Below are 11,351 nucleotides of genomic sequence, written 5' to 3'. Positions count from 1 at the left end.
TCTATTTTTATTTTAATACAGCCTAATTTGGACATTATTTCTACTTTTTACTACTATCCACCTCTATGCCAATTATGCTGCTGTTACTGCTGTTGTTATGGAAACATTCAATGTTGCTCGTTACCAGATCATTGTATCACATTACTTGAAAACAGGATTGTTGTTGTCTGTACCAAGAGCTAACAGCTGTGAAAGTGTGTGGCTCCAAGTATGGCCAGAAAAAGTCAAAATATTCCTTGGTTCATCTCTGAAAGATGCTGTACTGAGGTACGTTATCTTAAAATGTTGCTGTAGTGAGATATATATTTTGAAAAGTCATTGTAGTGAGGTGTATTACCTTTGGAAGTTATTATATTAAGAATGTTACAGTAGTAAGATATGTTACCTTCAGAAGTTTCTATACTAAAGTACAGGGCACCTTTCCATTGACATTCAAATGCTCTTAATATCAAAAGTAGGCCATACAAAGCTAGATACTATAATGACCATACTAAATTTACGAATTTTAAGCTCTTTCCCCCCATTCTGTTTGCTGCATGCACGATACGGTTGTACAAGTTCAACATTGTCAAGAGGTTGTCTCAGGGAATGGATTAGCTATGACCTTTTTTGTTTATTATTGGTCACAAAGCTTCAAAGAACTTCAGAGTTTGAAGTGCTAAACATTTCACGTTTATTATACTGTCAATGACTGAAATAGAAATCTGCTGAAAATAAAGCAACATACCACCCATTAGACTGTTTACATAATACGACACTCTCAAGAGCAACAAAGCCTTTGGAAAGAAATAAGCTGAATTGACCCCTGCTCTGTGAACATGACGTAGAATTTAGTAGCTTATGTATTCCTGTGGTGTTTACAATGAGAATCCCCCAGAGTGACAAGGTTTATTACAGTAGATGGTTCAGAGCTCAACCAATAAACATCACAAGTATTTAAATATTGTTCATCCTGCTGGGATGCTTGAACTTTATTGGTGTACCATACAGTTCATATAAAGATAACTAACTACTCAATAAAGTGAGTGTTTATACGTGAACCAAGACACCTCCTTTAATGCAGAATAGCGAGGTGCTTGTTATTGTAAGACTTGTTTTGGTTACAAATAATAGGAAAAAAGAAAGGCACTGAAAATGTTGGCCATTAATGTTGTTATGCCTCTTAATCAAGGTTCAACTGAACCATCAATAGACACTGTAGTTTGGGTGTATTATCCTTAAAATTTACTGGAATAATATGTTATATGTAGCATATTAAACAGAGGACAATAATTTTATTCATTTTATGTTTAAAAGCATGTCATTAAGGATTTAAAGGAAATTATCATGCTGTTTACTGTTAATTAGGAAATATAAGAAAAAACTTGTAATTTAACACCACTTCTATGTTGATATAAAAGTATATTACTATTAAATTACTCCATAACTTTGGTGATTAACTTGTTTTTTTATACTTTGAATAAAGCCCTCAAGAACTGATTCTATTAAAGAAAATTTATCAGACTGCTTCTTACTTGTTGACCTTGAAAGAAGGAAGGTATGGTAAAGGTAACATCAGATCCTAGTATATTTAGTGAAGGTTCTAATGTGGGGTTCTTTCTCTTGTAATTTTTCAAATTTACATCTGGTATGTGTTTCATTATCTACCTGTAAACTCAAGAAAAGCTTTATACTACAGGTTGAAACATTTATTGTTGGTATGTATTGTAACAACTTAAATATTTAACCATTAGTTTGCATTAACAGTACTTTTAAATCATTTCGTATTTTAACTTTTTCCTTAAAAAAGAAAGAGTAGGAAGAACTAAAATTTAAAATAAAAGTTATAAATATTCTTATGTAGGAACAAAACACAATGTTTTGTAGCTAGTTATGTGCCTGTAGAGATCAAAAAAGTCGTCCACCTTCAAATTTACAGTGTATGTAGGTCAAAGTTTTGACATACCATACTTCTCAATTTTTAAGTGATTTATTGCTAAAGTATATATTCCAGCAGCTGCAAAATAGGTCATGCATATCCTAAATTCAAACTGACCTTCACTTATATGAATTCAATCTAAAATGTAGTAATTATCTTTTCCTTTTATTCATGAAATTTTTTAACATAGTACCTCACAAACAAAAGTTGCATTTAAGACATGAAAGTGTCATGAAATGTGTGCAAGCAGGTTTTAAGATATAATCACCCTGTATAGTGTCTGTGGGTACTTATCACTGATTTGTAACTGTGTGATGATTTATGTTGCCCATAAAATTACTATGTTAAAGACACACTCACAAAGTCATATTTCTCAACTACCTTTTCTCACTCAGGATTTAATTACCTCATTTTTCAGTTGAGATACACATTTTCCTGCACGAACTGTCCAATAATCAGGATCAACTGGAAGCTCTCTTCCAAGCCTGTGTACTACAGTGGCTTCTGTTGAATGTCAACAACTTGGTATGCGAGGTGGGTTTGGTACCTTTAACCGTTCGGTGTAGGTTTTGTTACTATAACATTTTTAGGTGAATGCCAAGAAAGTGAATCTTAAATTACTGCTATGAAAGTTATTTCAAATGCTAATAGTTAATCTTATTGAAATGAGTAATTTAAAGAGAAAAAAACTGGCAAGTGCATGAAACAGTATAAGAAAACTCAAAGGCGAGCATGTCCAGGCTGAGTGAAAAGAAACTTTTCTTCTTACAAGAGCCTATGTTGTTAACTGATGGATTTTAAACACAGATTGGATTGGTTGCATACATCTACTACTAGTATTTGGAAGAGAGATTTTAATCAATGAATAAAGAAAGATGGTGTAAAAAGACTATAATGTGGTTGCACTAGAATATTTTGACACTTACAACGTTTTCTATTTTTTTTACAGAACGTTAGTGGGATTCACGATCTTGCATATCTTCAAAATCAGTTGAAACAGGGTATGTAATTTTCCACTAGTTATACATCTGAAAGTCCTTATCATAGATTTTTTGGAAATTTAAAAATATTATTTATTTCATGTTTAAGTTAGTATTTGTAAAGACGTCTTTTACACGTATAACACCACTAATGCAAAAACGTGAAACTTATAAAGTTCTGGAGTGTGTACCTAAACTTCAGATATCCTCAATAATCATGCATTATTTCTATAGGTTTAAAGAAGAATCTCGAACAGACCTTGAAACTTTCCAGAGACTTTACCAAGTTACATTTTGGAAGATTTATTTCTGGACTTGTGGGCATTGGGTGGATTACTCAGAGAATTCAGCTAGGAACTGATGAGTGGAGATTTGTTTGGAGCAATTAACTAAGTGGAACTTCTATGTCCCCATATGCCTGTAAAATAAGTGCTTTATTAGGCAAGACTAAAATGTCAGCACATCATAAATTCTGCCAGGTCTAATTTCATGAACAATGTTGGTATCTTTCTTTCAGAAAATTATTACAAAACAAACATCATATTATAATTATTTATTTGTATTTACACTCTTAGGCTAAAGTTTGCACATAAATACAGGTGATGGATCACATACACAGTTCTGTGAACCTTTATACACAGCAAGAGTGAAGTAGAAAGTGAGGTGGATGATACACTAACCTTTAAGTAGAACTAAGTGTTAGCTGAGGATATTCAACTAACTAGTAGAAATATGCATAAATGTTTTCACAGATCACATCGAAAGTAAGACAAAACATCATTCAGTTTTCTTTATCCTACTGCAAAAGATTGTCCTTTTAAAGTGAAAGATTCATTAACTGCCGTCTTTCCAGCTTAGACGTGACTTTTACCAAATCACAACTGATTCTACTCCCACACTTACAGTGAAGCACCAGCTGGAGAATGTTCTGAGGCAGATAAATACTGCCCTTCTATATTTACAGTGATGTGTGACTGGCTTGAAAATAAACTGAATACTACAAGTTTTCCATACCTAGGGCCTGTACAGTCTAAGCCTAACTTTTCTTGTGGCCTATTGGACCTTATTTTACATAATGTGACAGAAGACATTAAATTGAAATTAATACAAAACATTAAGTCTAGATTTTATACATGTATATACAATACACATATAATTTGTACACTTGATAACAAAGAATCTACCTTTTGTGTATGGCATAAATATGAGGAGAGGCTAAAGCAGGAAGTAGAAGTTATCTCTAATGTTCGAGCATGTTTCAAAAAACGTGTAACACCTAAATGTAAAAAAAGCATACATTGAAACAGACAACAAGCAAAGGTAGATGTGATGATTTTAACTGTAGCATCTTTGGATCATAAAGCACTAGGTGGCATATGTTAAACTTGGTAACGAGACAAGGGCCATATAACACCCTCTCTGTCCTAGTCTACCAAAAGTGGGAAAAGCTAACAACCTACTCCACCACACAGATGTATGAATAGTAATAAATTAATCTGTAATAACATAAAACAATCAACATAACAAAGCTGGTACCTTTTCCAGTGGTAATATATTGTTACATTCAATTAGGTAATGTTTATACTAACAGTTTTTTTTAATGTATAACGCCTTTTCTTGTGTCATAAGAAGTAATTTCTGTGATGTAGCACCAGTAGGGTATTACATAAGACTTTGAAAAAAAAAAAATTCACTTTTATTCTATAAAAGAAGTGGACACCTAGGGGCACAAGCTTAGAGGAAATGCTACACCTTCTTAAAACCAACCTTACAAGAAAAAATATCATCAGCGTGAAAAATACCTAAAAACTGTTGGAGTTTCTCCTTAAGCAGTGTTGTACATACATTTTGTTGTATTTTAATAAATAAAGAAAATTAGTTTGGTATTGTAAGTCTACTAAAAAAGGCAGCTAACTGTCCCAAGTGAAAGGAGCATTTCCTCTTAAGCCACATTCCAACAAAAGGCCTGGAAATAAGTTTCATATGCCCCACTGTTCCTGAAACTTCTCTTGAAATTAATATGGTGTTTAAAACTGATGAATGCACAGATCCTGACGAACAATATTTACAGAACAGCTTGGAATTCTCTTCACTACAAGACTGATTCTGCTGAACGTGAAAGGTGAATAGGATGGGAGGGACTCCTTGCTAATCGTTTCTTTGGAAGCTTGAGGAGTGTTGACTGGATGTTTCCAAAGTGTGGTCGCTCTACTGGTTTGTATGCCCAGCAGGCCATTAAAATATCCTAAAAGAAAAATATACTTTTTATTTTACTTTAACAAACTTTATCTTTGTTAACTGTGCTTTTTACAAAGGGAAAAAAAAATTAAAGGCCATGGATATATACATAGAGAACCCATGGTGCACCGAGTTAGCTGTTGAAGCTAAACTGTAATTTATCTTAGGTGATGTGCAGCTAGATACTCTCAATCTTTAGTAAAATAATACAGAAAGTGTTTAAAACATCAGGTCATATGAATCACACAATAAAATAAGAAAAAGTTGATGTTCTGTACTTTCTGCAAAGAAGATTCAAATCAACCATAGCAGCAACATTTATTACAGTGATAAATCATTAAACAGTAATCAAAGTTTAATGATTATTTATAATTATTTGTCTGAAGACAGTTTCCATACCTTCACATCTTGAGAGGCCTGAATGTTGGTAAGAGGCTGCTTCATTCCCTTTCCTACTTGCCAGATAATGCCCTCTGGTGGCTGTCCATGAAAAGGCCACTCTCCATATAGAAGTTCATACCATACAGTACTAGGGAAAGATGAGGTCATTAACTATATGAATCTAACATTATAATTTCTCTTAATCTTTCATAATGATAAGAAACCCACTTGAAGTAAAACTGTATCTCAGTTGACGGCTGCTATGGGTATTAACACTTTTACTAATACAGCAGAGAACAACATTTCAACCTTCCTAGGTCATCTTCAAGTTAACAAAGGGAGAGTTTGCAACTGATTTTTGCCAGGCACGTCTTAGGAACGAGAATATAAACGGGTACATGATTGTAGGGGGCGTTGCAGTTAGATGTTAGGTTATTAATTAGTATAGGTATAAAGGTGTTCCTTATATTAGTTTAATTTTGGTTTTAGTTGCCGTATAAATAGGGCTTCTTTGATTTTGCATTTGTTTCCCTACTTAGTATTCAGGTGTTTTCTATGGTTATATGTTGTGTATTTGATTTGTAGTGTTCAAAAACATGTTCTTTGAATCTGGTTTCCATTTTTCTGCTTGTTTCTCCAATATACAACTCTTGACAGTTGTTGCATTGTATTTTGTAAATAATGTTTTGTTGCATTTGTCAGTTTAGTTTTTACATAGCATGGATTTCAGTTTTGTACTTGGTTTTTGAATAAATTTGGTATTTACTGGAATGTTGTATTTTTCCAAATGGTTATTTTTTTGCTGATGTTGGGTACATATGGTATGAAGCAGTCTAAGGTTTTGTAGTTTGTTATATCTTGGGATTTATTTTCATTTGTTTGTTGTTGATTAGACTAGGTGTGCACGATAATTTTATTGAATGGTGTTTGGAGGAAATTTGTTGATGTTGATGAAGTGTTGTTTTATTTTGTTAATTTCATCGGTTAAGCATGGTTTTGTGACTGTGTATTTGGTTTATTGATATGTTCAGTTTTGTTTTGTTTCATGTGCCAAGTCCCAGGGAATGTACAAACCAGTATCAGTGATTTTCTCTGGATTTCTGTTTTGAATTGTGTATTGGTTCTTGTGAGCTTGAGAAATGCTGTTGGATAGTTTTTTTCCTATTCACAGGTGAACTTAATGTTGGGGTATATAGAGTTAATGCAGTTGAAAAACTACGTGTGTTTTGTTGACGTGAATCCAGCAATTGTATCATCAACGCACCTTTATACTTTATATCCAAAACCCCAACCCATTGATACACATCCACAGCAATCAATTAGCAACCCTTATAGAATTCACTACCACCAAACACAGATATTAAGTAGAAAAAAAAAATACAAAATCAAAGAAGTCCTACTTGTACAACAACTAAAACCAATATAAAGCAGCACCTTTATAACTATACTAATCAGTAACCTAACATCTAATTGCAATGCCCCTACAGTCCCATCCATACCCGTTTATACTCTCACCCATAAGACGTGTCCAGCAACAGTCATTTGCAAACTCTCTCTTTGTTAACCTGAACATGACCTGAGAAAGTCGAAATGTTATTTTCTGCTTTATTAGTAAAAGTGTTAATACCGATACCAGCTGTTCTGAGATGCATCTCTTGAAATTTGTTGATTAATATTTTACATTACCACAAACCACTGCTATAACATCATGATACATGAACAGTAACTTCCAAGATTTATGTTTCACCACTAGAAAAAGTCAACATTATTTCTTGGAGTGACAACTTACAGGTTTGCAGAAGTAATTACCTCCATTTGCAGAGTGGAATTTACAATTCTTGTATGTTTTAGTAAGCAGTTACAGGTTTACAGCAAAGAAATGTTCCCAAATACTAAGAAAAATTCAAACTTCAGGCCTTTATGAGTATTTTATATTGTTCATTTACCTTGGTGGAAGTAAGATAACAAAAAAGTACATAATTACTCATCTAGACAGTTCTCTAAATGCTTGCTTAAGTTAAAAATCAAAAGTAATTATGGGAAGGAATATTACAATCTACTGGTGAAGATGAGTTCAAGACTCTGATTAAAAAAAATCTTAAGCACAAAAGATCATAATAAGTTTATGACCTTGGGAAAAATCTTCCTGGAACACACCCAACAAAGGCCTTGACCTTTTCTGACTTGTATCCAACAAAAATAATAAAATATCTCTGAAAAATGAAAACGAGCCAGAGAATCAACAGTGAAATGCATGCTTTAGCCAAAGTTTTTATTTCTACATGAAAGAAGTTCAGATCTTGTCACTTTGGAACTCTATTAAACACTTTCCATTAAATGTGGATTACTGGTTCTGTCCATGAAAAGAAATCGACAACACCTATCACACAAATTATAGGTAACTTGATACTGAAGACAAGTAGAAATCTGATGCATTACTTTCTGGACTAGGATAAAGTAAAACTTTATAGGCCTTTGGAGGCCTATAAAAATTAGGTGTTCTATCATACACATCTGTTGTTTGAAGTTGCTCCTTGTAGTCACTGAGGTAGGTGTACTGGAACATTTGATTCATTCAGCAATCGTGTATCATCTGAGCCAGATGTGACATATGGACCTGTGCAAGATGGTGTGTTTCCAGTAATTTGTGACACAGTTTGTTGACAAACATGCAGAAGATATGAACATGCTTTCCAGTTTCTTTGTGTGGTTTGTAGTAGTTTTGTATTACATAAAAATTGTAGGCACATCAAACAAAGAATTTCACCAATAAGTCATCTTGGCCACTTGTAAAGATGTCTGCATCTTTACAGCTTCATCATCTGGTCATTTTTGTCAGTGCCAGCCATATAGAGCTGAGCATGGCACTGGCATTTGTTTATGTTTCTTGCCAGCATAGCTCAATACTGTTACATTAGCATCACTGGTATACTTTGTTGCCAAAAAATAAACTTTTCTTGTCACATCACACAACAGCAGCTGTATTACCACTGTACAACAATAAATGAGAACCACAGTCCATTTTCCTTTTGACAAGTTCCGTGGGAAATTTCTTCCTGTTGGTCAAAGCTGTATTGCACAATTGTGTACTTTGTTTCTCTAGCATGTAATCTGCAACATTTACAGAAGTGTAAAGTTGATCAGTAAATATGCATTGGCTGTCCTTCAAATGGTTTGCACAACTAAGCCACCAAGCTGTCTTGAATGGCCAATCCACATCAACTTTCCCTGTACAAATTTCCTTATTCAATGTATCCACTTTTGCTCTTGCATAAAAAAAATGTTTTTAGGCCCCCCACTTGATTGGTTTTTCTTTGATATATTGCTTTATGTTCAGCTCTTTTTTTTTGTGGGTATCATTCCTTCATCCCGTAACAGTTCACAGTCTTTCATACAGTATCATTGAAAGTTATCCACAATAACATCAAAATTGATCTGCTCTTGTACATTTTGTCTGACTTCTAAACATTTGGATCTCTTTTCTTTACACAGTGCAACACTGACCAGGTAGCTCAATCGATCTTGAGAGAAAACCTAACCAAATTTAGGTGTAGATGTAATCCAGCTATCCTTCTTCTTCCAGTACATCTTGTACCTGTCTTTGTAATCAGAATTTCTATGGCAAGTTGACACCTGAAGAAAGCTTTTAGTTCAGGAGCAGGTCAAAAGATTTAGCATGGTAGTTGTTAAGTTTTTCTTCTTTTACATGTTCAGCTTGATGATTTGTTTCCTGTGAGATTAGGTTTCATACAGATTCATCCCAAAACAATAAAAAAAATCAAGCAGCAAACTCTTGCTTCAAATTGAATTTGGGACGTTATTTTGAATCTACATTTACCAGTGGTTAGAATTCAGCATCTGTAGCTGAAAATGAAGTAATGTGAGTTGATCAAGTCAACTGAAAATCATCAGGAACATGAGGCTGAACAGGTAACTTGCCATCAGATAATTTAGCACTGGTTGCTTTACTGACCCACTACATAATACTAGTTGAGCCAGAAAACCTGCCTTTCAGATGTATAAGCCTCTCCTTAGACTGGTTTTCCACCATTCAGGGTTCAAAGAGTTAAAAGTTTACCTATATCATAAATACCATTTAATATGACTACAAATTTCTAAAATCTGAGATCCTTATTAAATTTTTGTTTGTTTAAACTGGATTTGGAGAGAAAAATGAAAACTAATGGGAGAAACGTTTAATATTATAAACATCCCAATGTTAAGTAACAACTCGTAAGGCAGTGTGGTTGTGAATCACATTTCTTCAATCTTCTGTCAGTCACACAAATCTAGAATAGAAACTAGCAATAGTCAGAGCTGTTCTTTTGCTACCTTGACACCCAATAAATTCTGCACTTCAAAGTTTTGAAGAATAGCTATCATTGCAACATCTACTGGTAGCACTGACAATATACAGATGTGCCTTTCATCCTGAGAGTTTGAGATATCTTGAACATCACAGCTTCTTGTCTTAAAACCAAATCCTAATATCAAAGGCTGAGAAAGATCTCAGCAATTTATTAAACTACAGAGATATGCCATTCCATTTCCTACCTATGTTACAGCTTTACTTAAAAGTGGCTTAAATCTCCAAAACATATGAAATAAGGTATGATACCAGCTCTCCAACCGTTAAGTAAAATAACATGTATCTCTAATGATAAAATACAGACACAGTCCAAGTTTAAAAATAAAAAGATATCAAAAAATTGAAGAAAGGTTTCTCACCCAAATGCATAGACATCAGAAGCAGTAGAAAAAGGTAAGTCAGTATCATCTGGTTGATTACCTGCTTTTAGACTACGAATAACTTCAGGAGCTAAATAACACAGCCAACCTTTTGGAATTGTCAACCAATCACCCTTCCTGAAAGTTTTAATAAGTGCTGCTTACTTTAATGTTAGAAAACACATACATAAAAAAATTATTACTTACAACTAATAAAGATTTCTGTGAGTTACAAAATTTTTTTTAACAACTTGATATATTTATTAAATCTATATACATCAAAAACATACACACAGTTCTCAAAACTTCATTTTTTGTAATAAATTTTTTCATAGATTTATTTAACATTTTGTAGGTTATGCACTTCAGAACTAAAGTGAAAAGCTTTAAACCAATTAGCAAGTTCCAATCAACATAAGTACAAAAGGTAATCTGTTAATAACACCTACCGGTTACCTTGGCACAACTTGGTAACAGAGAACAGACCAAAGTCTGTAATAACAACCTTTCCATTTTCATAAAATATGTTTTTGGTCTTCAGATCCTTGTGAAGTATTTCTCTGGCATGAAGATATCCCATACCCTAGGTAAAAATGCCCATGGATAAAATAAATCTTTGTCCTCTAAAATAACATGTGCTTAAAAAGCATAAAATTTAAATAAAAACTATCCATCTCTGACCTTGAAACAATAGCAGCATGACTTATTATCAAAAACAATATATTAACAATCTTCCTTTCAAATAACAACAGCATGACTTTTATGAAGTAATATATTAATCTTTTTTTTCAAGTAACATCAGTATGATACACTATAACACAATATATTAATCATACCTTCTACTAACATCTGCATTACTTATTATAAAACATATTAACAATCTTCCCATCAACTAACATCAAAATGACAAAGGAATATGTGTTGGAAACTATGCCTAGTGGTTGTTGAAAGATAAAATGGGAAAATGTTGTAGGTCAAACTGCCAAGAAATTAGCTGGATATGTATATATATTTTTAATAAAACGTTTTGGGAATGGCCTTCTTCAGGTATCACAAAGTGCACAATAAGTGTGTAAATGAAAACGTTCTAAATCAAAGGTTGCATG

At 33.3% G+C, this 11,351-nt stretch overlaps 2 protein-coding genes across 2 annotated transcripts; one reads left to right on the top strand and one right to left on the bottom strand.

Moving 5' to 3' along the window:
- Window positions 1-3,395, top strand: LOC143241805 (RUS family member 1-like). Its single transcript, XM_076485064.1, has 5 exons — window positions 1-267; window positions 1,466-1,548; window positions 2,337-2,452; window positions 2,868-2,919; window positions 3,133-3,395. Exons 1-5 carry the CDS (start codon window positions 98-100, stop codon window positions 3,285-3,287), a joined length of 576 nt encoding a protein of 191 aa, XP_076341179.1. The 5' UTR covers window positions 1-97; the 3' UTR covers window positions 3,288-3,395.
- Window positions 3,396-3,436: 41 nt separating this feature from the next.
- Window positions 3,437-10,985, bottom strand: LOC143241806 (kinase suppressor of Ras 2-like). Its single transcript, XM_076485065.1, has 4 exons — window positions 10,695-10,985; window positions 10,246-10,383; window positions 5,536-5,665; window positions 3,437-5,143 (listed from the first exon to the last, which is right to left on the bottom strand). The coding sequence occupies exons 1-4, from the start codon at window positions 10,823-10,825 to the stop codon at window positions 4,991-4,993; spliced, it is 552 nt and encodes a 183-aa protein (XP_076341180.1). The 5' UTR covers window positions 10,826-10,985; the 3' UTR covers window positions 3,437-4,990.
- Window positions 10,986-11,351: the final 366 nt, after the last annotated feature.

The sequence above is a fragment of the Tachypleus tridentatus genome, unplaced genomic scaffold (genome assembly GCF_004210375.1).
Source record: "Tachypleus tridentatus isolate NWPU-2018 unplaced genomic scaffold, ASM421037v1 Hic_cluster_1, whole genome shotgun sequence".
NCBI lineage: Eukaryota > Metazoa > Arthropoda > Merostomata > Xiphosura > Limulidae > Tachypleus > Tachypleus tridentatus.
The sequence above is the reverse complement of the archived record's forward strand: the minus strand, read 5'-3'. Positions and strand labels throughout refer to the sequence as shown.

Coding starts and splice junctions, on each gene's coding strand:
- LOC143241806 (XM_076485065.1), bottom strand. CDS start 10,825: ATGGGATATCTTCATGCCAGAGAAATACTTCACAAGGATCTGAAGACC. Junction 10,384..10,694: donor AAGTTGTGCCAAGGTAACCG/GTAGGTGTTATT, acceptor TAAAACTTTCAG/GAAGGGTGATTGGTTGACAA. Junction 5,144..5,535: donor AGGCCTCTCAAGATGTGAAG/GTATGGAAACTG, acceptor TTTTTCTTTTAG/GATATTTTAATGGCCTGCTG.
- LOC143241805 (XM_076485064.1), top strand. CDS start 98: ATGGAAACATTCAATGTTGCTCGTTACCAGATCATTGTATCACATTAC. Junction 1,549..2,336: donor AGAAGGAAGGTATGGTAAAG/GTAACATCAGAT, acceptor CTCATTTTTCAG/TTGAGATACACATTTTCCTG. Junction 2,453..2,867: donor TCAACAACTTGGTATGCGAG/GTGGGTTTGGTA, acceptor TTTTTTTTACAG/AACGTTAGTGGGATTCACGA.